Source organism: Apteryx mantelli, chromosome Z (genome assembly GCF_036417845.1).
Source record: "Apteryx mantelli isolate bAptMan1 chromosome Z, bAptMan1.hap1, whole genome shotgun sequence".
Lineage (NCBI taxonomy): Eukaryota > Metazoa > Chordata > Aves > Apterygiformes > Apterygidae > Apteryx > Apteryx mantelli.
In genome coordinates, this window is record NC_090020.1 from 44,884,445 (window position 1) to 44,909,913 (window position 25,469).

The 25,469-nt window shown below is 37.6% G+C and overlaps 1 protein-coding gene across 1 annotated transcript in view; it reads left to right on the top strand.

The window, feature by feature from the left end:
- EPB41L4A (erythrocyte membrane protein band 4.1 like 4A) overlaps positions 1-25,469 on the top strand; it is a 134,081-nt gene that overhangs the window by 59,445 nt on the left and 49,167 nt on the right. The window contains exons 3-9 of the mRNA XM_067315419.1: positions 1,003-1,054; positions 1,984-2,062; positions 5,912-6,009; positions 9,160-9,280; positions 15,215-15,302; positions 18,317-18,405; positions 18,782-18,845. Coding sequence (XP_067171520.1) covers positions 1,003-1,054; positions 1,984-2,062; positions 5,912-6,009; positions 9,160-9,280; positions 15,215-15,302; positions 18,317-18,405; positions 18,782-18,845 — 591 coding nt within the window. The remainder of the gene's footprint in view (positions 1-1,002; positions 1,055-1,983; positions 2,063-5,911; positions 6,010-9,159; positions 9,281-15,214; positions 15,303-18,316; positions 18,406-18,781; positions 18,846-25,469) is intronic.

Consider the following 25,469-nt stretch of genomic DNA (forward strand, 5'->3'; position numbering starts at 1 on the left):
ATAACAATCAAAATAACTTTTTTATTAGAAGTTTGATAAAGAAGGAATAGAGTAATGAGAAATTATACAATGAGTCATCTGTGGTCTGTTGATCAAATGGTATGGGAGCCCTTGTAACAGCTCATTCCTTTGCAGCACGCCAGGTGCACCTCGCTCAGCTCTGACATGTTTGCCAGCCAGCTCTTGAAACCTGCCAAGGAAAGAGATTCTGCGCCCGTTCTCCTTTGGTGCCATTTGCCGGTGATTCCTTCCGCTATTGTTAAAAAGCTTTTCTAAAACTCAAAACTAAATTCTGTTTTGCTTCTAGTTAAGCCAATTTCTTCATGTCTTGTATTCAGCGGACACACAGAAACATTGATCAGCATTTTCTTATAGCAGTTTTTGGTTTTGGAAGAGTACTGTTATGCCTATCCCCCCACTTTTGTTTTTCGTTAGAAAACAGTTGGAGCCTCTTCATTCTTTCCTTGTCGGTCTTGTCTTACCTGCTTTGTTGTCACTGAGTATATATACCTTTGCTGTTATTTCAGAGATGGCCTGCTTCGGTTAATCTCCCAGGAAGAAAATAGCCAGGTTGCACAGCAGTGTACTATCTCTATCAGATAAGGTAGACACCAAGAGGGCCCTTAAATAAATCCTCTATCGAGTCAACTTGTCACGAGACTGATATGTGGTAGCTCTTACCAAGCATATTTCCTTTTGGGAAGACCTGTTCCCTTAGAGAAGACGGGTAACATTACACTTGTACAGACAATGTTTCTCTGATCAGAAATGGCTCTGCTGCTACAAGTTTGTCATTAGCAGACAGAAGTGTCTCAGGCAGTCAGACTCAACATTAATGTAATCTTGGTAAAGTTTCTGTATTCTGGTGAGAAAACAAATCATCTCACTTGTGCTATATTTGTGAGGAAAAAAAATCAATATATGAATACATATATAATTGAACTTATTCTCTACTGATTTTCAATCTTAAGTGACTAATTTCCATAATTATCTCTCTCACAGTACTGGCTGGATCCTGCAAAGACCCTTGCTGAACATAAGGACTTGATAAACAGTATGTATTTAATTCAAACTTTTAAAGAAAGTATCTGAAGATGAAACAACAGAGAAAATATTCCATGTATATATAGCCTGTAAGGCCTTTATATTCTAGTCACAACAGATTAATAGCTCTTGAACTAACTCATTACTGCAGTTCATAGCCACGTCAAAATTTCACACACAGATTGAATGTACCGTTATTTTCTAAGGGTATTTGTGAGATTATTGTCCAAGGATTTCTCTGCCATTACATTTTTATTTTAGAATAACAAATCATGCTCTTCTTAACTTGTATAATTAATTTTATAGTAGCTGTGATACCTCTACCATACTATCTGGAGTTAACTGGAGAAGAACAATGTATATATAAAAGGTGAATTAGAAAAGCTTTTCCAAATATTTATTAATTAAACTGGCATATAATTAAAATCTCTTCATAAGATATTTGAAAATGTGGAAAAGATTAATATTAAGTATTATAATTTATCATCGGAATCACATTTCATACAATTACATTTTTCAAAAAGTTTCAGTAGAAAAAGTATCTAAAGGTCAAAACCAAGCATTAAAAGAAATCTTGGAGAAAGAGTTAGCAATGAAATCTAAAGTTAAAATCTTCAAAATAAAAACTCCAAGTAGAATTACGGGATATGAATAAACAGACACAGACTAGGAAAAAACGGTAAAAAGAGTTTTCTTAGCCTAGTTTTTAATATTTTTTTATTTTATTGTATTTGTGTTACTAGTATTTTATTATTTTATTATAATTATTATTTACTTTTCATGTGTTATGAATGTAGGTGTTCTGCTTTGCTAAAGAGTAGTATGTAGCTGTGTTAGGATTTATTGGTGACTTCAAGTTTTATAAGCTTCATAGCAGGTGTTTTGTAATCTAATAATATTCATAACTATTATATTTTGCCCTGATTTTTTTTTCCTCAGCTGGACCACCATACACTCTGTATTTTGGCATTAAATTCTATGCAGAGGATCCATGTAAACTTAAAGAAGAAATAACAAGGTGCGGTATTTTGATACGAGTACAGTTTGTTGGTTTCAAGGTAGTGATCCATTAGAGTCAGGCACATGCTGCTGTGGTGCGACTGGGTGGTTTTTGCTTGAGCATCTGGATGTGCAGGGAGGGAATTGTGAGTAGCTTCACAGAGGCTGGTATGAACCACTGTTTGGAAAGATCAGGATGAAAAGGTGCTCTCTAGTGCATTAAAAATCAAAGGAATTCGATGTGCATTTGAGGGGTTTTTCTTTTCTTCAGTCTGTCTTTATGCATATGCTATAGTGAAGTTTAGAGTTTACTTGGATATCTAAATACAGGGCATTTTCTTCTTTATTGGTCATACCTTAAATTCCAGGACTGTTTTTCAAGAGGACTTGTCTTTGTCCTTCTAAAAATATGTGAAGGAAATTGAAGAGCTATGTGCTTTTGATTCTTTTAAATAAGGTTGGCCTCTAAAAAAATATGAGGATACATGTGCACGCGCGCACACACGCACATACACGCACACACATATTTGCATGAACTCTCACAAAGAGGCTTTTCTATTTGCTTTATTTATGAAAGATCTTAGACAATGAATTTTGTATTCGAAGGGAACTTTGAAAATTGTGATAGGTAGATGGATAAAATTAGTGTACTGACTTGCATTAATAAATGCCAAAATATTTCTTTTGATGTCCAAATTTGTGCTCAAGAGGAATATGACACGTGAGAATTTATTTGAATACATTCAGGGATTTTAATTTTCCTTAATCAAAGATGGCAGTTACAGCGTAAGCAGAATATTTTTCACGTACCACAATGAGAGCTTTTTTTTTTCTGTAAGTGCACTGCAGTGACAGAAGTCTCAGTATAACAAGATTGATATTGACCTGATAAAAATAAATAAAATTATGACTCTGCAGGTTAAAAGCATAATCTGGATGCTGTGTAATGCCCTTGTGCCCTGAAAGTTTGATATAGTTTTGCTGTACTTTTCCAGAACTACTTTCATTCCTGCTCACAGGGTGAAAAAGATGGCCCTGGGAAGAGAACTTCAGCAACAGAATCTGTTGTGATTACTGCTTGGGAGGCAGGTCAGATTTATGTCTGCGGAATGACAGGGGCTAAATTTTCAAAACTTGTATTTGGTTTTCTTGTAATAAAGTTAGTCTGTGATTTGCACTGCTAATTTGGTATGCAAATCTAGTCAAGAAGCATTTTGGCATAAATGGTAAGCCTCTATTTTTGTGTGCACAGTGTTTGCTCATGCAAAAGTTGCACCCTAGAAGGTACAGAGGTACGTAAGAAAGGAATACACTGTAACTACACTCCTTAAAAAGCACATTGAAGAATAGCCACATGCCATCAAACTTTATGAGCATTTATTCCTATAGGCTCTTAAACCTTGGAAGGAAGAAATATATTTTCAGAAAAAATATAAGAAGGCCACAGAAATAAAGCCTTCCACCTAGAATGGATTACAGCTACTCTTTTTCTTCGTAATAATAATTTTCAGCAGGAAGTATGTGATTCCAGTGGCGTGCTAACTGTGTTTATTTGGACCATGTATTTGTTATTGTAATGAGTATGTGCGTGGAGTCTGTTATTAGATGTTAATGATCTGTGGCATTACATGATTACTATTTGCAAATAATGAAAACCTGTTAAATTTGTAATTGCTTCACACGAAAATCTAATTTTGGTTTGTAGGCAAAAACTAACGCTGAGGTGATTCCTATTAACATATACTGGATGTGTTTCCTAGAGCTGTGCTTAGGTAGTATTATGTCTGCAAGACAAACTTGACAGCGAGCAAGGTGAGAATATTTTAGCTGCAAGTTTGGACAAAAGGTCTAGTTCTGTGAGGAGCTTAGTGGCTTCAGTGGGAATTGAGAATGTTCATCTCTTAGGAGTCACTCATGCACTTACCAGTTATTGCCTTTGACTGGTTTTTGCAAGGAGGTGAGTTTTGTTGCAAAGTTGTCATTCTGTTTTATTCTGAGCATACGTACTGGAAATACACAGATATGGACACCTATGGAAGGGACAATGATAGCACTGTTCTGTTCCTGAAGCTCTGCACTGTAGAGCTGCAGAAGTACTAAAAGAAAGACGAGTGTTTATCAGAAACATGTTTCATGTTGCAAAGAAGATGCTGTGTGCTCCATAGTAGATTTAAGATCTTCTTTATCATCATCATCATCATCATCCATACAGAAAATATTTGTCTAGATGGGACTGGTAAACCCTGGATAGAAGCAATACTGAGATATTGCCTAGATAGAAGAAACCCTGAGCATCTGTGCTTTATATCTCCTGCTGACATTCTCAAAAAACTTCTGTGCAAGGCCCTGGCTCTTCAGGGTGGAAAATATTAGCCATTTGTTTAAGGATTGACATTTCCTACTGTAATATCACACAAAGCACGGCACATATTCTGGGGATCATTAACCAGAAAGAAACGGGTATCCTTATGGAGAGACTCATTTGGTCTGATAAAGTCTAGCAATTGTTGTTGGGTCTAATTTAAGGATCAATTATCATGCAACCTGCAGTCTGTGAACTTCTCATGGACGAGAATAGTTGCACTTTGAACTTACAGAATACTTACATGAGTAATGTGTAATAACAAACACAGAATAAATCAGTTACAATGTAGCTGAATGGCTCTGTGTAGATGAAGTTGAATTAATGAATAATGAAAGAACTGTACGTACGCATGTATGTGTGACCAAAATTTTTCTTAAAAAGATACCTTTTCAGTATTGCTTTTGTATGAACTTGGTGCAAGAAATTCATGTAAGGTTCTGTAAAACACTGTGCAAATCTGTTGTAGTAAAAACAGACAAAGCAAAACAAAGTGTGCATAAAAAGATTTCCTAGAATGAGTATGGAGAGTTGAAAAACCAAACAGGTCTTTTGCCTGATGGCTTGTTTTCTTCTCTTTGCTTTTCCATCCGTTTTGTGTGTATTGTTTCGTTGTAAGTTCAGCATTGGAAAGACAGGAGAAGGGGTGGCAAATGCAGATACTTGTGTTCAGCTGGCATCTGATGTCTGAGCAATTTGTCTGATGTGTGTTGAATATGTACACTGGAGGTTGAAGAAACTGTATATAAGGTGTTTTGGTTTGCATTTGAGGTAATGCTCGAAACTGAGAGATTCGCATCAGTAAAAAATATTCTCAAAAGCTTTGATTTTACCTTTACTTCTCAGTCCTGCTGCTGATTTTTAATTCAATGTGGCTTTACTTTGAGGCCTGAGTATGTACTTCATCAAGTGGATGTAGAAGCAGGTTACAAGTCAAAAATTACATTTTATCTCTGCTATCTTTGTTCCAAGAGGGCAGGTGCTCTGCACTAAGACAAATACAGTTAGCTGCTGGTAATATAGCCGCCCATTTCTTCATGAGAGGACAGATCCAATGAAATCTGCATCTGCTCTAGACCGTTGATTCAAGAGATGTCTGATACCCAGTTCTCCCCTAAGTTGATCCACTAATCAGGTTAAACTTTAGCTTTTGATAGGTATCTAACAGTTTTTCTGATTTTTAGCCCTCTTTGCTGTTTCCTGACTGATGTATGAAAGTCAAAAGAGTGAAATTACATTTTTGTGAGGAAAATTAATTTTATCTGCTCAATATAAGCAGATGGGAAAACTGCAGAGTTCTTCCCTATCCCGTTTCTTTCACTAGATTAATCTTAGTTGTTACTCGAAGGTTAGGAGGAGAAGAGTAATTTGGACAGGAATACAGTTTTTGATTGTCACCTAATTATGTTGCATGGTATGTTTTTAGTTAACTGGAAGATGATGAAATGTTACTTGGTGCCTCAGACTCAATACTGAAGTAATTTTCATTTCCTCTCTGTGTTGTAGGTATCAGTTTTTCTTGCAGGTCAAGCAAGATGTTTTACAGGGCCGCTTGCCTTGTCCAATCAACACTGCAGCGCAGCTGGGAGCATATGTGATTCAGTGTAAGTTCTTCTGGTCAGCTAAGAACTTATTTCTTTTAATCCTGTATTATGATTCACTTTAAGTGTTGACTGAAGACTTAATTAACACTTTATGCATTCATTTCAGAACAAAACAAATTAGATCGATTTGTGCCAGAGAGCTGTAAATAGATGCCCATTCAGAACAGAGGATGTAGAAGTAATGCAGAAATTAATAATATAGAAATAATACAGAAATTAATGCCAAAAAAAGTTGAAAAGTCAGATGATATGAATTACCTTCTGAAAAGTCTGACAAACGCTGTTTGCCTTGCTCAGGAATACCTTATTTTGTACTTATGACATTGCATGCAGAATATGTCAACAACCCATTTTTTTTTCCTATAGCGTATTTTTTACTTCATCAGGCAATTTACAGAGTTGACGGGTCATTGGCAGCCTCCAGCCAACACATTCTGTCAAATAAAAGAATCTTTCAAAAATTACATTATGTCAATACAAATGTGCCTCTGCTTGAAGAGAGGATGTATTTTGACCTGAAGTGAAGAATTTTAATTCTTCCTGCCATTTATCTGCATTCATCCATCAGTAGTTAGCTTTTCAGAAGTGGAAGTTATATCCTATATACTTAATAGAACTAGCGATCAATTAGGAAGGAGCTATCTGTCTACCAGTTATTCCTCTTACACTGCAGCTCTAGCTCTACATTCAAACACAACAGGTAACCTGGGTATTAGGTAATGGGAAAAATTGTATGACAAGTCATGCTAGGAACTGACTGCATGATTTGTTTTACATTAGATTTATATTTCTTGTGTGTGATATATATTAAGCAAAGATTATCTACATTATTGATATTCCAAGTGTGATTCAACAACACATAATACAAGATAACAAATGGTCCTCCTTTCGTTTCTGTTTTAGAATAACAAGGCAGAATGAAATAACTTGTATATGAAATGTGAGTAGGCATCACAGAATTTCATGGTGTGTTACATGCCTTTCAAAGAAGCTAGTTTCTTAGTTCTGGTTTTTGATATGTTTATTTTTAACTGACATTTTGCCATTGACTTGACATACTCTGAAAAAACTCTTTGCAGTGCGCTTTTCACTTTACTGGCAGTTGTACATTCCCTGAAAAATTACTGCAGTATGAAGCAGGAAGTTATGTAATGATGGTAACAACTTAAACATACTAGGAGACATGAGTAAAAAAATAAATTAATTCTTGTCATCTAGTCATTTTCTAAGATGGTTAGAATGTGGGAAGCTGCTGTTTTGATATAAAATCTGGTTTATATGATTCTAATCTCAGTTGTTCTATGGGAAAACAATGAGGAAGGTCACACAAGAGAGGTCAGTTAAAGCATAGCAAGGAGTAGAAAGAACAGAGAATTAAATTTAGACCTGGCACCAGTAAATATACATTCCCATTGACTCTATAAAAAGTGTTGTCTTTTTTTTTTAAGGCCTGCAATTGTACCTGAGGTACATATTTAAAATACAAACCCAAAGTATCAGCACTGAGGTGAGCAGCCTTTCCAAGGGTGATATGCCAGACTATATTGTTTTCTTTTCCAAACTGAGGTGAAATGCATTTGTTGGAATTTGGTAAGAGCTGAGAAGCTCTGCTCGTTACAGCAGTAGGCTGTGGCAGGTGCTGTACCAGTGGCACCTTTCCCCTGTGGAAGTAGCAGCTGCTGCTGGGTTCAGGAGGAGCTGGGGTCCATGCGTCCTGTCCACCTTCCGCTCCTAGTCACTGGCCCTGCATATGCCATTCAGATGATGCTGGGGTGCCATCTTTGGTGTCCATGCTGATCCTTTCCTTAGCACATGAACCTTACTCCTCCTTTTGTGGGCAAAGACTGCAGACTGTTATAGTGACAATGATGGAAAACACAGTACCCATGGCACTCTGCAGTACCTATGGCAGTCTGCAGAATATACCAGTTCTGTTTTTTGATCTGACCTGTTCCTATTAAGAATGCTGAGGTTCTTGCTGTTGTAGCTGTTCCTGTTGATCCTGTTATAGGCAAGAAACAATGTTTTTAGAGAGATTTTTTGAGGAACTTCTCAGCATCTCCACTGAACAGATAACTGTCTTGTTTTGGAAACATTATTAAAATCTAGAAAGAAACATGAGTGGTTAGATGAGCCTTTTCCTTCATGGCTCATATAGCCTCCTTTTGGCTGTGTTTAAGGCTTCAGTTGGCATTGGATAGAAACCTTCAGTGAAGATTTTCTCACAGAGGCCCCACATGTGCCAGTTTTGCTCAGGGTTATTAAATTAACATATTAACTGTAGCACAGTTTCACAGATAGATGCAATTCATTATAATGAAGATCAGCAGAAGTGGGTTCTGACAAAGGTGCATATTTATTTTATAATTGTATGGGAACATGTAAAGTAATATAACTAAGGTATGCAAATTCTAGGGTTTTTTCAAAGAAAATCATGTTTTGACTTTGTTAAAATTTTTTTGTTTAAGAAAATTTCTTTCTTTACAATTATTTTGATTTTGAAAATTAATTTAATGTTCAGAAAATATACTGATACTTTATTGGAGAATGACGTCTTCTGTTTCCTCACAATAAATGATGCTTTTCTTCAAAGGACCTATCTCTAGGTCTGTCTCATGATACTTGTCTACATTCCCATTCAGACTTCGACATTTCTGTTAAGAGTCCCAGCAAGAATATGAATCAGTTCTGTCTGTAATGTTACGACTTATGAGGGCACAAATATTCTAAGAACTGGACTTTGCTTCTCCATTTGTTTTACATATGCTGCCAAATAACATACAGCATCAAATTTCAACTTATACTGTCTTGGACAAAATTGGATCTAGTTCTGTAAAAGCGATAACCTTCTTGTCAAAATTTCCAGCTTTTTAAACCTTCAATTTCTCTTTAAAAATGTTTGAAGACTTTTTTTTTTTTTTTTTTTTTTTTTTTGGTGGACTAGTATGGACAGCTCTGTACATAAAGAGCAGATTATCTTGTATTTCTCCTCTTTGAAAGAAGAATAGGTTTTGGATTTTATATGTGACTGCATGGTGAGATAACAGTCACTTGGGTAAAGGTGGATTGGCACAAATAGGTGGATTAGATAATATACTTTTTGGTTAACATAAAGCATTGAAAACTTTTTTCTTTTCTTGTGTACCGTAGCTGAGCTGGGAGACTATGACCCTTATAAGCATACTGCAGGTTATGTGTCGGAGTACCGTTTTGTTCCAGACCAGAAGGAAGAACTGGAAGATGCCATAGAACAGACACACAAAACTTTAATGTAAGAATTCAGTAATGTTGGGAACTTTTCATTTAAAATTAGATTTGGAAATGCTTGGTAAGTGCAAACAGGGAGCACCTTGTATTGCCAGCTGGAGGTCTGCAGACTTGAGGAGACACAGAACATCCAGTTATGTCCCTCAGAAAAGTAGAATAGAAACATTTTATGTGTTTGAAATTGTTCTTTTCAGAACTGAATAGGAAAACAAATGGAAATATGATGTTTGTCAGGCTTCGGTATGAGTGTTTCTGAACCAGCAGTTTTAATAGTGGTCCTGTCACAAACTGAGACGCAGGAAGTTCCATCTGAATATGAGGAAAAACTTCTTCATTGTGAGGGTGACAGAGCACTGGAAGAGGTTGCCCAGAGAGGTTGTGGAGTCTCCTTCTCTGGAAATATTCAAAACTCGCCTGGACGTGATCCTGTGCAATGTGCTCTAGGTGACCCTGCTTGAGCAGGGAGGGTGGACTTAGCTGATCTCCAGAGGTCCCTTCCAACCTCGTCCATTCTGTGATTCTGTCTTCTCTTAGTTTGTTGTAGTGGAAGAGAAAGAAATCTAAATCTTCTGAATTGTTTGAGTTCAGTTTCCTGTTCCAGCACAGATTTTCTGTGTAATTTTGGACAAATTGCTTATTATGACCATGCCTCAATCTACTCTCTGTAAAATGGGGATAAGATTTCTTTTCCTATGTATTCCAGTAATGAATTGTTAGGATAAAAAACGATTACTTTTAATATAGTAATGTACAGCACTTAGTACAATGAAGTGTCTCTTTTCTTGCCAAATCCTTAGCTGGGGTAAGGAAGGAGTGCTTGTAGCAACCTGCATAAGTCTTTGTGAGAGCCACTCACATTGCAGGAGGTACCAGGAAAGCAGTCTGTATGCCCATGGCTTAAGTGATAGTCTCAGTTGCAACATCTGTATGAATTAAAGAGGCAGTTTGGTTTTACAGGCATAAAATCCTTTCATTGTATTAACCAACATGTCTTATGTAAAACATATTGGCAGTGATCAATTTAATGGATTCCACAGTAAGGAGGAACATATGATTCATAAGAAAAAAAAGCAGTACCTAGAAACAAAGTCATCAGGCAACACTGAAGAACTCAAGGCATTAGAAGCGCTGACTTCTGGACAAAAAACAAACAAGTTCTAAAACTTTGCATGAACATAAAAGCTGTGGGAACACAAGATAACTGGTGGGCGTCAGAAAAGTTTTGGTTTAAACTGAACCAGGCAATACAAAAGTTCGCAGACATCAAAACTGCACCTGAAAACATTTCTCTGGCATGAGAAGAAGCTGAGAAGGCATAAATAAGTCAGGGATCAAGTGATTGCAGGAGTAGAATATTAGGCTTACTGCAGATGGGACAAAAGGGACCTGAAGAGATCTGAAACAGATACATCAACAGACCTGAGAGATTCATGCAATCTCAACTTAACCTTGGAAAAAGTTGGAAAAGACAAATTCATTTTGATAATAGAGGCTTGCAAAGCGTCGGTTCTCCATCTTCCAGGTACTGGAATGATAATCACCCTGAATACAAAAAAATATACATTGTACCATCTTTGACATGATGGGCAATCTCTGCCTCATGGTGGACCCCAAGATGCTGCTTTGGGATTCAGTTGATTCTCTGTCAGATTGCAATTTGTGCATGCAACATCTTCCCTTGATTACTGATCAAAGCGGTGGGAAGCAAAATTGCAATAAGGACAACAAGGAGATGGACTGGAGAGGTAAGCTGTTAAGCAAAAAAAGATAAAGACTGGTAACCTCTGGCCCCGTTTGTTCCGTCAGTGCTTGACTAAGAAACAACAGGAACATTAGAGAGGAAAAAATACAACAATCTCACCCGGAAGTTGGAGCAAAGAGCATAACTGGAGTTTTTTGGAGGTGGCATCAGAGAGGTGGAGAGAACCACTTTCTGTCCTACTTACTCATTTTTAGAAATAGTCTTCTGTGTATGAAATATCAGTAGTTTCAGTGAGATCAGTTTTAGAATGAAGTTCACTTGGTGTGTGAGTGACAGAGGCAGAACAAGCAGTCACTGTGTGAAAGCACAGGAAGTCAGAAAGATCTGGCTTCCCAACCTGCAGTTCCAAATGCTAGACTGCAGTGCCTTCAAAACTGCAAAACATAAACCTGGTTTTGAAAGTAAAACGTATGAAAGAAGCTCATACTGTAGATAAAACCAAAATAAAAATTTACTTTCTTATCTCCAACTTCATATTCCTAGTAAGTGTAAAAGAAGCTTTTCTAACAAATCCAAGTTAGGTGCAATTGTGATATAACCAATTATTAAGATGAGAGCAATAAGAAACATTTTATAAGTATGTTCATCATACCTTTTGTCAAAATCATGTAGAGATAATCAGAACTAGCCATCCTGTATTTAGATCTAGATTTCTTGATTCTCCTGCTGTAATAAAGCCACATACTGGAAGAAGGTTAAGTCGTTTCTTGCCTGTAGTTCTGTATGTTAGTGTTACGTGTACCTTGTTTAATGAGAATAGGTATTAACTCAGAAATGTTAACTTTGAAAAGTTCTCTTGTGATTGGAATGCATGCCAGTTACCACACTACCTTGAGCTCTCTCTTTTAGGGAAGAGAATCCGTTGTTAAATAATTACTTCTGTATGGTTGCCTGACTGCTCTGCCGTAATTGATGAATTACAGAGAATCTTACTACAGGTCTTTTTGTGAAGTATAGAAGTACTGTTTTTTTCTGTTCTAGAGATGGGAAACTGAGGCACAAGGAGTTTGTTTGGATCAATGTCACAGAGACTGGGTTTGAGAAATGAAACTTGAGATTAATTCCAGATCACCAATACTAAGCAACCTTCATTCCTTTCTCTTTAGTTTCTCTAGTCATTTGTGTAATAAATCAGACTATGATTCATTTAGCTCGAAGAGTTTGTAACCTTAAAAATGGAGTTCAGAAGCAGGGGGAGCAGCGGTTGTGAGGAGGAGTGATAGCTGTCTTAACAATAGTGGTTTTAGATGCTTACTGAGCCAGAGCTCTGATACTCTTCTGCTCCTTGGCTGCAGTTAGGTGACAGGGATTTAGAGGCATCAGAAAAAAAAGAGTGACACCAAGGTGCACACGCATTGCTAGTTCAGCCTGACTGCCAGCATCAGCACTGCCAGCATGCCTTCTGTACACAGGTGAGAGCTGTCTCTGGATAAAATTTTTCAAGCTGGAATGGCTGAGGGCCTATCCCTGATTTTTCTCACCTGTTTGGAGACATTCTGTGAATAGGTTTGTGGAGCTCAGGTCTCAGTTTTTACACAGCACAGTAGATATTCTGGGATTTGTCCAAGATGAATTTTCTGGAGCAAGTTTCTGAATCATGTAAAGGTGGGAGAACTTAGAGTTGGTGGTTATTCTGGTTGCATCAATTCTCTCCAGCCTGCCTAATGCAGTTGTCCCAAATGTAAACCAGCTTGACAATCCTGATGTCAAATAGCAAAGTACAATGTGATTATCTTGTCATGCACATCTTCTACAGCGAACAGTGGCTTCAGCTCTTGCACATGAGGAAGCAGACGCTCAAGGTGCTGCAGGAGGGTTATGATCCTTCAGTGCAAATGGGAGAGCTCATATTGGCCTTCTTGCATTGTCTGCTCCAGACTGCAGCAGGTCGGGGGCTAAATGATACTTGGCAAGTCAGCTGTTGGTGTGTTTTGAATCAATACTGCATGTTATCAGTGGCATAAAGAAAGCTAAAATGCCCAAAATAGATTTAAGAGCGGCTTTCAAGTGTTGTTTAGGGCCGTCAGTGGTTCTCAGGTGCTCTTTGTCCAGCTAAAGGAGAGGTGCATATTTATTACCGACTGCAGAGGCTGTTTCAGATTTGGATGTATTGGCAAGATGCATGATGCTGAGGAGAGCTTGTATTTTTGTATATGGTAAAAAAAGAAACATTTATTCTTTATGATGTTGGAACAGTTTCAGTTCCTGACCTTCCCCATTCCCCTCCACGTTGTCTTCTCCATCTACATCTGGGAGCACATACCCTTCCCTTCCTTTAGTGGCTCCAGCTTACACCTTCACAGACCAACTCTTCACTGAGTATTTTTGCAAATATACATATTTATATATTAGGTATAATTTTACAAATATTAATATACACACGCAGTTGACATCTGGGCTTTTTGGTACTTTGAGACAAGTGGGACTGGTGGGATAAGTACACAAGCATTTTTTTGTATATGATCAGAAAGGAAACAGTAATAGTGATATTTAAATTGCTGTTGGATTCCAGCGCTAATTCACTGATGGTGTAATTCACATTACTCAGCACTGATTTTTTTTCCTTCCTGCGAACTCAGAAAAGACAATCCTGCTTCAGTGAACATTTCACTCATATCTGTAAGAGCTACAAACATGCTTTAAAAAATAAAGCTGTGGAGTGAATTTTTGTAGCAGCAGTGGCTAAAAGTAATGCCAGATTCGACGACCCTGATGTCCTGAATACCCAGCGTTCTGCATATTGTGAATCAGAGATGAACCACTGATCTACTGGCAGCTCCAGCTCTTGAGAAAAGGACTTTGTTACAAGCTTCAGGTCTGCTGCTTCTCCAGGACTCCTTGGAAATAAGGGTGGACCCCTGAGACTGTGTCAGTGCTGCTCTGTGGATGAGACAGGGTGAAGCAGCCTGTCTCTCAAATGCAGAGAAGCCATTTTAAAAACCTGTACTGTTGCATTTATGCTAGCACTGCCTTTTCATGTGTCACACTTCATGTGTTTTTTACCTTGTCAGGCATAAAAAAAAGTTGCAAAAACCTGGAACGTACCTGCTAGGCTGAAGAGAATGGGGAGACAAGAGAAAATGTATATATTGCAGGATTTTTCAGGTCTTGTGTCAAGATTTTGAGCTCTGCTTCACACTTTGAATATGAGTGACAGCAAATGCGGTAAAATGTTTCCCCAAGACAATAATTACTGGGTGAAGCAGGGGATGCATTTTTTAGAGTTGATGTTTATGGGATCACGAGCTGTGCTTCACTTTCTCAGTAACACTCTAGTAGCATTCACAGAAACTTTAAAAAGGAGTGAGGATGAAAATACAGTTTCAGTTATTTGAGGCTTGCAACAGATGGTCTTACTGTTGTGTCAATGGCAATTATTAAGGGAAGAACAAATTAAATTCTGAGGAGAAGTCCATTGTTGAACACCGTGAATTTATTTAGTCTTTTTGAAAATAAATCCTTCCTCGGTGATGTCAAATATGTTTCTAATAGCTGCTTTTTTCTCCACTTTTCTCCCATTGTTTCTCCCCACCATGCAGCTGATAGTAGTTATTAACTGATGTGTTGATATTTGCAGATGGAAAGGCAAGCTGGGTGTGTGAAACTGCTAATCTCTTGCAACAGACTCCAAACTTTGTTTTTACAGTAGCAGGCTTGGGTATTACCAGCTGGCCTGACTTCCTGTAGGCAAGATTTTATGAAGAAAAGAGTATTTCATCTGCAGTCATGAACCCTACTTTCAGAAATCCTTGCTAGCCTCAGCACTGCTATGGGAACACACTCCCCCAGTCAGTCACTCATTCCTGATTTATTAATAATCATGTAGTTATTTGAAAAAAGATTATTTTGCATATTCAAGCCTAAAAATGAAACGTCTGAAGCATGTTTGAGACATCAGGGCATTAGTGTGGTAGCCAGGAAAAGATTAGCTGCTCTAGTTAACATACTTTTTATATATGATAGCATCTTATAGCAGAGAATTTTATAGTAAAAGTTTGTGCCCACTGTACAGCCTTACTTGGAGCCAGCAGACATACAGTGCTGAAAGGATCACGACAGTCTACACGAATGGTAGGAAGGGTTGCACACCTGTCCAGCAAACTGTTTTTATTAATATGACTTATTCTAATACGTTAAGTGGAAGTGCAAAGTTGTTATGCAGAATGTTGTTTGCAGGGGTCAAGTTCCTGCTGAGGCAGAAGCAAATTACTTAGGGGTGGCCAAATCCCTGGAAATGTATGGAGTGGATCTCCATCCTGTTTACGTAAGTATTGTTTATAAATATATATTTTAGGTTTGATAGCAATGCAGAAAAAACTCCTGTACTCAAGTAGGGGAGAGTATTTGTACTGTCTAGTCATCAGGCAATACCTTAAAAGAAAAAATTGTACTTAAGTCTGAAGAAACACATATTTACAGACTGAATGGATTAAATCTTTCACACATACAGAAGCCTAACGGTTTTCAGATGAAAGATTGTGATTGTACTACTCCTATGAAAGACAATCAACTGTACTAGGAAAAAACAATGATGATAATTTGGAAAGCATTAGTATAAGTGTCAGAAAAGATAGAGGGTTATAGTTCTTGTGTCTGACACAAAAATTTGCACATTATTCTTTTGCAAAGAACACAGTGAATGAGAGTTGAAAAGGTTTCGGTATCATTGCAAAAGACGACCAAAAACAAGGGTGAGGTAGGGGCATGTCTGATTTGTTTTTAATTTCATTGTGAAGGTTTTGCTAAAGAGTTGGAGCATGCTTACATCTTTTTCTCTACCATATAATGCAGCATTGCAAGTTGTCTCTATTGCCTTAGCAGATCTTTCTACCTCTTTTGTAAAACAACATGTATGTTGGGATTGGATTGAAGCCATCACCTGAAGGCTATGTGCTCCTTGTAGAAACATCATTCTGTGTTGTTTGAATAATTGTGCTCATGGCAGGGTTGGGTTGTTTTTTGTTTTTCTGAATAAAATAAAATCAGAAGTTCAAATGAGGAGCTTTAATGTAAATAGTTCACTGTTTTAGATGTCAGTACTTTGTAAAATTACTTAAAAGAAAATAAAGAAGTCAAGATGCTGCCAAAAGATCAAGTATGTATTTCCGCCTGACAATTGTGTAGCCCACAATATCTTAAGCCACATTATGGCTTAATGATATTCATATCCGGTGCTCTATGCCACCCCACCTATAGGAGGTGGGGGAGTTGCTGAAACAAGCTTCAACATGGTCCAACAAAATTATGTTAAATTTGCAGAGCCTGGAAAATTTATTTTCACCTAGTTTGTTTATGCCCTGCAGAGGGATCCAAAGCTGAGTTATGAGGGGTGCATTGTAATATGCCTAAGTCTAACCCATGAATATCATTGTATTTATATTACAGTTCAAGATTACTTGTTCAAGATTGAAACTATAGATATAAAGAGATAATTCTTTTCATTACCTGGTCATATTGAAAATAAACTTGCCCTTAGTACTTAGTTCATATTGGAGCACAGGCAGAACTCAGGGAGATGAGCTTGAGCTTTCTCACTTCAATAACCACACAGAAGCATAATTTCTATAATCACTCAGCCTCACAGCTGATATTTTTTGTAGCTCATGATCTGCTGGTATAGAACTATCAGAGCTCTTCTGTATTCTCCCAAGCAGGCAGATTAACTAACTTTTGCTGCTGACTTTTACCTCATGAAGTGACTCTGTAAATGACCTCATGCACTAAGATCTGCAGTCTTTCAAGCACCTTCAGTATCATAAGGTATTGACGTGGTAATAATGATTATGCATAAAGGTAGAAGGATAAACAAAAATAAAAATCAGGCTTCTAGTGGAATTTTCTTACCATTCCTGTTACCACTTCCCCTTACTCCCCAGGAGAAGTATCTGCCATAGTATTCTATAATAAAGGCTTAAGTACGGAGCTTGGCTGTTATTGGAGCTGCTACTGGAACAAATCAGAACTAGCAGCTAGTATTACTTGAACTGGATCATTTGACTTTCATGCGCTCAGTGCCCATTCATGCTTCTGCTCTGGAGGCCTTGGTGTGACCAAAGACGTTTCATTGGTAATGGGAATGCTTAGGGGGACTAGACCAATTTTTGCAATTCCCCAGCAAAGTTAAGTGGTAAAAATGCTGCCACTTTTCCCTCAACAGATGTTTCTAAAAGTGGAGCCCAAAATACCAAAACTCTCTAAAAGGTTGAAAAGAGCCATTCTGAGATGATGCATTTTGGTGGCCCCTTCTGTTCCACAGAAGACTGAAGTCAGCACTTTGCTCTGAAGTGGGAAAACATGAGTTAACTAATTACTGTTGGTGATTGCTGCTGAAAAAAAGAATATTGTTGAATTGCTTCCAGAAATCATTTAAGCTTTTCTCAGATTAATTCAGAATGAGCTCAAGAAATTTGTGATAAAAGCTCCACGTTCATTAGACAGCAGTAATCCAAAAAGGGCTGATAAGAAACTTCAGAAGACTCAGATTTTCTAGAGCTTGTGTCTTCTTTAAACCTGAAACTTTAAGAATCTAGGCTGGGGCAGGAGAGCTCAGCTCCTTGTCTGTTCTGCTCTCTTCCCTTTGAGGGTGCATCTAATTCTGATTATTGACTACAGATAAGGGAGTTAGGGGGCTTCTGCCATTCACCATCAGATTTTTCATTGTATTCTGTACAAATATGATTTGCAATTCAGGTATTGATCTCAGGAATGGTTTCCTTTGGAGAAGATGATGTGACCCCTCCTTGTTATTCTTGGACGTTGTCACCCATTCTGAAAAAAATGCTCTGAATCTCTCAAAGCAGTTAATTTGTTTAGGACTGCTCTGTAGCAGCACACAGGTGATGTTATTTTAGAAGGGAGAAAGCAGCTATGAGGTTAAACTATAGTGAAGTAGGTCAGGAAATCACTGTGTATCTTCAGCTAGGGTTTAGGATGTCTGTTGCTAGCATGTCTTAATAAAGAATTAGTCTCTGAACTTTGGTCATTTGCCAAATAGCTGAAAGTAATTCCTTTAATAAATTATTTTTATTTTATACTGTGGAATGTGGAAACTTCTATTCTTTCCTTCACTACTGTTCTTTTTTGCCTCTTTGCATCTATGCATAAGAGTTTTCTTATAGGAGTTTTCATTGTTAGATCAAGTACTGTTTTCCCCTTTCCAGGAAGGACAAAACAATGTGTTCAAGTCAATCATCAGACTGGCTTCCTCCACTAGACCTTATTGCTACTGTGATACAAATTGCTGCTATAAATAATTGAATGACATGTTTTATTTTCTAGGGTGAAAACAAATCTGAATATTTTTTAGGATTAACACCCGTAGGAGTTGTTGTCTACAAGAATAAAAAACAAGTAGGGAAGTATTTCTGGTATGTATAATTTAAGTGTACAGTCTGTGTTTAAATAATATTATTGTACAGAAATGTATGATTTGTAATTTATGTTTGAAAAGTTGATTTTATTTAGAAAAAACATTTCACAATTGGAATTCCTAATCTGGATTATTCAAAAATTTTAATTCCTTAATAATCCAAATATTGAAAAAGATATTTTACCTTTACTGGACTCATGCTGAAATGTTTAAATACTGTTAATTTCTGCTGACATCTGGTGCATACGTGCAGAAAAAGTACTATCTGTGAATCCTTTTTTGTCTTTGTATGTAAATATATGCAACTTTATGTTTTACTGTTTATGAAGTCAAAGTTCCATGAACTTCTTTCTGTCTTTTTTTCAATATTACAGGCCTAGAATTACAAAAGTTCACTTCAAGGAAACACAGTTTGAACTCAGAGTCGTGGGAAAAGATGTAAGTTTTTGTTCGAGCCTGAATGGAAAAAAAAAATCTCAGTTTTAATTAATTGGGAAATATTGTGTGTCCATCAAAGTGAAACTATTTTTACTGATAGTTACTGCAAGAAAATGATTTTACCCTGAAGTGTCATGTGTTGTTGATAGTGCATGCAGTTTTAGCAAAGAAAAAGGAGGAAGGAAGATTTTTTGCCCGTGTTTTGCAGGTATGGGGAGAGAACTTCAGTGGAGCAGTGCTGATGTAGGGATTTTATAACAAGCTTTCATGGTTTCATACTATGCTCTAGGAATTCGAGTGGACTACTTCTACAATGCCATGCTTATGGTATTACATTGTGCTTTTAAACAAGGCAAAAGCTACAGGGGAAGCTCATACCTGCTGAAAAGTGGGGAGCAGGAAACTCAGAAAGCTTTCAGGTGCACAGGTTGTTTCATAGCTTTGAAACAGAAGCAGCCACCTTATATAGCTTGAAACACATTTGTCAGAATTTAACCTGATTGTGCTGTTAGGCCATTTGAGAGAAAAAAAATATTGATTCCTGTGGAACAAGTAGAGCAGATTCCTAGGAAGAGAAGAGGTTTTGAGATGCATTCAGTGGAACCAAGAGAAAGATATTTATCATCTGTGGAGCACAGAGAGCTTGGGGTGTGTGTGTGTGGGGGGGGGGGGTTGAGGATGTAGGGAGAAGTATGAAGTATAATAAAACATTTGCATTCAGTCTGTGATTTTTGGTATCTGGTTGAGTTATGAGTTTAGTTTGCTGAGTATTTTTTGAAAATACTTTGTAGGTCTCCTTGGAGTATCAGGATTGAAAGCTTAGAGACAGAATAGTTATTCTGTGAGAAATATTTCCTTGCTGGAAACTGTGTTTTTTTTCTCCTTTCAGGCCATCTATGTAAGTTTATTCATCTGTGTAGTGGTTGTTAGTCTCACCCATGATTTTTCCAAGAAGTCGATTGGTGCATTCAGTGCATTCTGGGAAATGTATGTGTAGCACTGACAGATTTTGTTGGTTCTGTTGGGTGTAGTATTTCTTGTGCCTGTGGGGATGTGTCGGCAAGTTTTGCTTTTGTTCCTCAGAAGTGGTTTGTTTCTGTTTGGTGTGTTGGTCTATGGGAAGTTTATTTCAGATAATGTTTTTTGTTGAAATCAGAAAGTTGTTTGAAGGCTGGGGAAAGGTTGGGAGAACTTTTCTCAATGTTTCACTTCAAGGATGAATGCCTGTTCGTGTACAAACAAGTCCTAGTTTGACTTAAGTTTCTGTAGTTTCTGTTTGATGTCACATGTATATAGTTTTTGTTTGAACCATCTGGAATTGCAAACACTTAACATGCTGAAAAGAAAACCTGGAAGCTTTGGAAAATGTACATAAGTTTAGATTGTGAATGTTGATGGCTTATAAAGTTCGTGAACATTTAGTATTATGATCATAAGACAAACACTTTGACAGCAGTTGGCAATTTCAAGTCCCAACAGGTATTTTTAGGAAATTGTTCAAGAGAACAGTAAGTACAAGGGCGTGTACCATCGTTACAATCTACGTTGCAACTAATACTCATTTGAAGTGCTTCTACGCTATTTCATATCCTAACAGGTTAAAGAAATGCCAAAATGGCCCCGAAATATCGTCCTCTTCCTTTTTGTGAACATTCTTGTTACTATCAAAAGATATTTTTGGAATAAGTTAACAGCCTCTGGATTAAAATCGTTGTAATAACAACTCATCAGTTGATTTGTATGACCATGTGTTCTAGTACCCCATAAAAACTTTATTCACAAATTTCTTTTATTCCTCCATGCTTTGGAATAAATGCTATCACTTTGTCCTTTCATGTGATAAATGAGTTTGCAATATGTGATAGGAGAGTAAACATACCATTTTTGCTTCATGCCACATCCTTGAATATCACCTTTCAGCACAGGGAATTAATACTTTCCTTGTTACAGATGTAGTATACCAAGTCTGGAACGTGTTACTCATTTCCAGGCAATTCAGTTCCTAGAAAGATGTTAACAGGTTATGAAGAAGTTTGAAGGACACCAAAGTGGTCACAGGGAAGAGCTGAACAACTGTGTCTACTTTTGTCTTCGTATCTTGGAAAGTTATCTTTTCTCCTTTAATAGCGTTTGATGAAATAAACATGATGGACTTAGAAGGATGTACTTTGAAATATTAAATACATAAACTTTTCCAAGCACAGAGTGAAAGTGGATGTAAGAGTCTAAGAAAACTTGAAGGGAGCAGTGCTCAAAAGGAGGAGTTACTAATTAAGTTTGAACAGGGAGCACAGTTGCAAGAAAAGGAGAAAACGGTCCAAACATCAGGGAAAAGGTGCCCAGGCAACAGGATTTATTAGACTGATGAGTGCTCTCCATAGGGAATTGATGGAAGGATATGACTATTAAAACTAGTTGGAGAGAACACTAGATAAGATTTAGGAAGAGGTGAAATAATGGAGATTTTTTTGTCTCTTAGTTGGAGCTTTGTGGTATAGAGTAAAGGAATTAACATCATGTAATACTAATAGCAGATTGTTTCTGGATGTGTTGAATGCTTTGTATGAATTACAGTTTCCATACTGTAATGAAAACTCTGTACACACTGAATTTTAGTTTGTGTCTACACACTGGTTGCTTTTGTTCACACCGACAGACACCTTCCACAGATATACCTGTTCATCAAGAGAAAGTTTTTGATGCTTTTAGTGCTCTGTGAAGCATTGCTCTTTTTCCTGCATGGAGTTACTTATGGTAACTTCTCTGTTCTTCCTTAAGATAAATTTATCTGTGACTTTTCTAAACCTACCAAAAGACTTTGAATGTGCAGTTCCTGGTAATGAGTGGAAGAGAACACCCTTGTCACCTTGATAAATTTAAAAATGTTGCTCTAAATGTACAGCTCCGTGTCATTAGGCTACCCAAAGAATACACTGTGGGGTGCGTATGTCGGAATAAATTATTTATCACTGCTGCTGCTGAGTTTGTTTTTTACATTGTTTCAGTTTTCATAAACTTGATGACTTACTGAACAGAAGATGTATATGCTGTCTTACAATGATGTGCTTCACCTTTCCTGCTTTGCATTGTAGTCTCTTGCGCTTCCTCAGATCTCTTCCATGAGAATATTTCCTGTATATTTAACAACTTCATTATGTGTATTATTCCTGCATACCTGTTGCTATTGTGTGCTAGCATGGTTATTGATATTTTGGTTTTAGCTTTTACTATTCCTCTTGTATTATCACATTTTTTGCCTCCTTTAATTCTGTTATTACTGTCCTTTCATAAACAAAATACTGCTCTTAATATTTGGTCATCCCTGGCTTATCCTGACTTGTGAGACTAATGACTTGGATGAGCTGAAGGAAATTGTTTTTCAGTAGCATTTATCACTGAATCAGTATTTCATTGTCCCCCAACTTGACCCATGCTCTGAATTCTGACCTAAAAACATGCTAGCCTTTCTGTGAAATGTCTAAGTATCGACATGAAATTAGGAACCTTTCTGCTTTATAGATTGCAAAGAGATTCCCCGAGCAGAATAATTGCAGAGAAATTTTTGGTGCAGTTCCTCTTAAGAAAATTGAGAGCTCCATCTGATAATACCTATGCACAATTCCTATTAGCCTAGATGTCTGTTGAACAACCATGCTAGAAATCCTCCAGCGATGCGGGTGGCTGCAGAAGGCCCCCAATGCAACAAAAGCGAGCCTCACCACAATAGAGGCGGTGTGTGGACATGAGTAATTGAAAGGGTACACCAGGTGCCCTCTGTGCCTTCTCTGTGTAAGGAAGGCATCTTTCGTCCTAAATTTCTCTCAGCTATGGAAACAAACAAAAAGAGAAAAAACATGGTTTGATAGGTTCCATAGGCTGGGAACTTAAATGTAGTAATATGCAGCAGTTACAAAGGTGGAGCTGCCTTGCCCATACGTAGGATGTATTTCTATTCTGTTCCCCACAACTAGATGCTGTTTTTTGTAAGAGTTCCTTTTACTTTGGTTACAGTGTGTCTGAACATGTAAGCAAATGATTTCACTGGTTCACAGAGTTTATGCAAAGTTTTGTACTTGTTACTTTCCATGTTTGTTTTTCAGGGAATCTGAGCAAGTTCAATCTGCAGAACAATTGCTTTCATTATTTCCCATTTTAAGAGAAGAGTCTTTTGGAAGTCTGAAATTTTTGCTTTGTGATGGATTTTGAAATTTGATTTGTTTCAAGTCAGAACAAACTCCCAAAACAGTGCAATTAAAAACGATTTACACAATTGCAACATGAGCCTTCCTCTGCAATCTTTCTTAGTCAGGCAAAGAGGCCCAGCTCAGCTCAATTTATAAGGTGAAGTGGGTAAAGACAATTCTCAAGAGCCTTACCAGCAACTGGTGCATGTAAGAGGAACTTCAGGCAATTCCAAAGCACATAGTTGTCCCCCTTCTGCTGGCTCGAGCTTGTCTGAACACAAGATTTTTATTCTTTTAAATTATATTGGGAGACCCTGGACTTTTGCTTTTAATTAATTAATTTATTTATTTTTAATCTGTTTTTTATAGATTTTAGAAGTCTGAAAGATGATTACATTAATAAGGTGGTCTAGCCATACCCCTTCGTGACTGCACACACTTTTTTCCATTTCAAGTTATGGTATGGTATATAACTTCTATGGTATATAAGTTATAAGAGCAGGAGCTCTTCATTTGACTTGTTCCTCTTGCACAGTTTCTTGAGAAGATGGAACAGGGGCTGAAGAGATGTTCCTCCTATTCTAAAGTTCAATTTAACTTAGATTTACATTCAAGAAAAAAACAGCATTTTGATTTTTGTGATGGCTTAAGAATTAGGAATAACTTTTGCATCATTTGTGGTTTTGCCCGCTTAAGCCAGAGTGGCGGTGGAGGTGAGCAAGCACAGTGATGTTAATACATTATGTATAACTTTTTTTTAAGCATCTTCTGAGTCACCACATAGTTGTAAGAATGGCTCAAGTCATGATAGCTAAGTCTTCACTAGTCAACATTTTTGAAGGAGAACTAGGATTAAAATTCCTGGGTAAACTTAAAGTGGTATCATTAAAGTGTTCATGTCAGGGCTTTTTGTAAGTTATTGTTTAGTAATTTTTTTGTAATTGTTGAGATAATATGAGGCTGAGATGATTTAAAACTTGACATGCTTTATACGTAGTAGCACAACATTATTAATTTTAATTCTTGACTTGTATAATGTGCTTAAAGATAGTTATCTAACTGGAGATTTCAGGTGACCTTGTGTAACCAGTAATGCATTCTCCATTACATAAGCTATGATGGGTATGCGTTGTGTAAATATGTGAAGACAGAATATTTCCTATTGGAGGAAACAATTGATAGTATCCAGGTGTGTGCCTGGCCTGGCAAAGAATAGTGTTTGGAAACAGTAGCTTCAGAGCTAGTATTAACATTTCTGTTACATGTGCGTGCACATGCAATGTGTTTTGTAATGGGGCAAGGTCCTTACTTACGCTAAATTATATTCAGTGCAACTGGAAAGAGTCTGTGTGTTGGCAGAGAGTTTCTGTTAAGTAGAATAAGAGCCTGGACTGATAGGAGCTAATGTATGCCCTGTCATAAATTAGAGCAGCTAAGGTCTGCTTTGAGGCATGGGTTTTTAAATGTTTTTGATCTGTGGGGTTTTAAAAATTTTCTAGTGGAGGTGCAGTGCCCCATGGAGCTAATGCAAGTCTGCTGACAATAGGCTTGCTTTGCCCTGTTATCGTAGAAGTAATCCGTAAACTTCACAACCAAGGGATCTTCTGGTCCCCAGAGGGAAAAACTGTCATTTGCGTGTCTTCCCTTCCAGGCAGACTCAAGCTTGCTCTACCTGGGCACTGAGCTAACTGGACACGAACCAGTTCTGTACTTGAAGCTGTGTAATCGCATTAGTGTGGCAAAGCCAGCTAGGAACTGTTTGCAAAAGGCGGTGTAGGCATTCCCTAGCTGTAGCAGTCCCAGAGGCATTTCAGGGCTACCTAGCAAAGGCTAGGTAGAGCAGTGTGCTCTCTGGCTCTCGTCTCCTTTGAGTGCATTGCTAACATGCTTTCAGTAAGAGGGGAGCCGATGGTGGAGTGCTATACCAGTTACCAACCTCTTAGTGCAGAAGATCTCAAATGCTCTGCCAGGTCAGTTTTCTAGCTGCTTCGAGAGGCAACATAAAACAGTCAGAGGCTGTGGTTACACATTCAATTAACAGTGTGCTATAAGCTAGTAGTGTAGTCAAACTATGAGCATCCCATGTGCTGGTCTGTCCCTACCATGGGTAAAAATAGCAGTGAGGCTGTGGCAGTACAAGCTTTAGCATGTGCTAGAGACTGCAGGACAAGCTTTTAAAGCATTTAGAAGGAGAATAGTATTTTATGTTTATCCTCCCAGTTGTGTAGTTTCTTGGCTCTCTCAGGATTAGAAGATAGGCAGCCTGGCAACTAGATGATGCTGCAAGGGGCACTTGGCTTCCTTGGCTGCCTTTGGCTGTGTGGTCCTGCCCCCTTCCTTATCCCAGTTCTTATGCTTGTCTGACCCTCAAGGGAACTGGTGCAAGTCACAGACATGACTGAAAAAGTTGTACAAAAATAAGTCTTTTTCTGCTTGATTG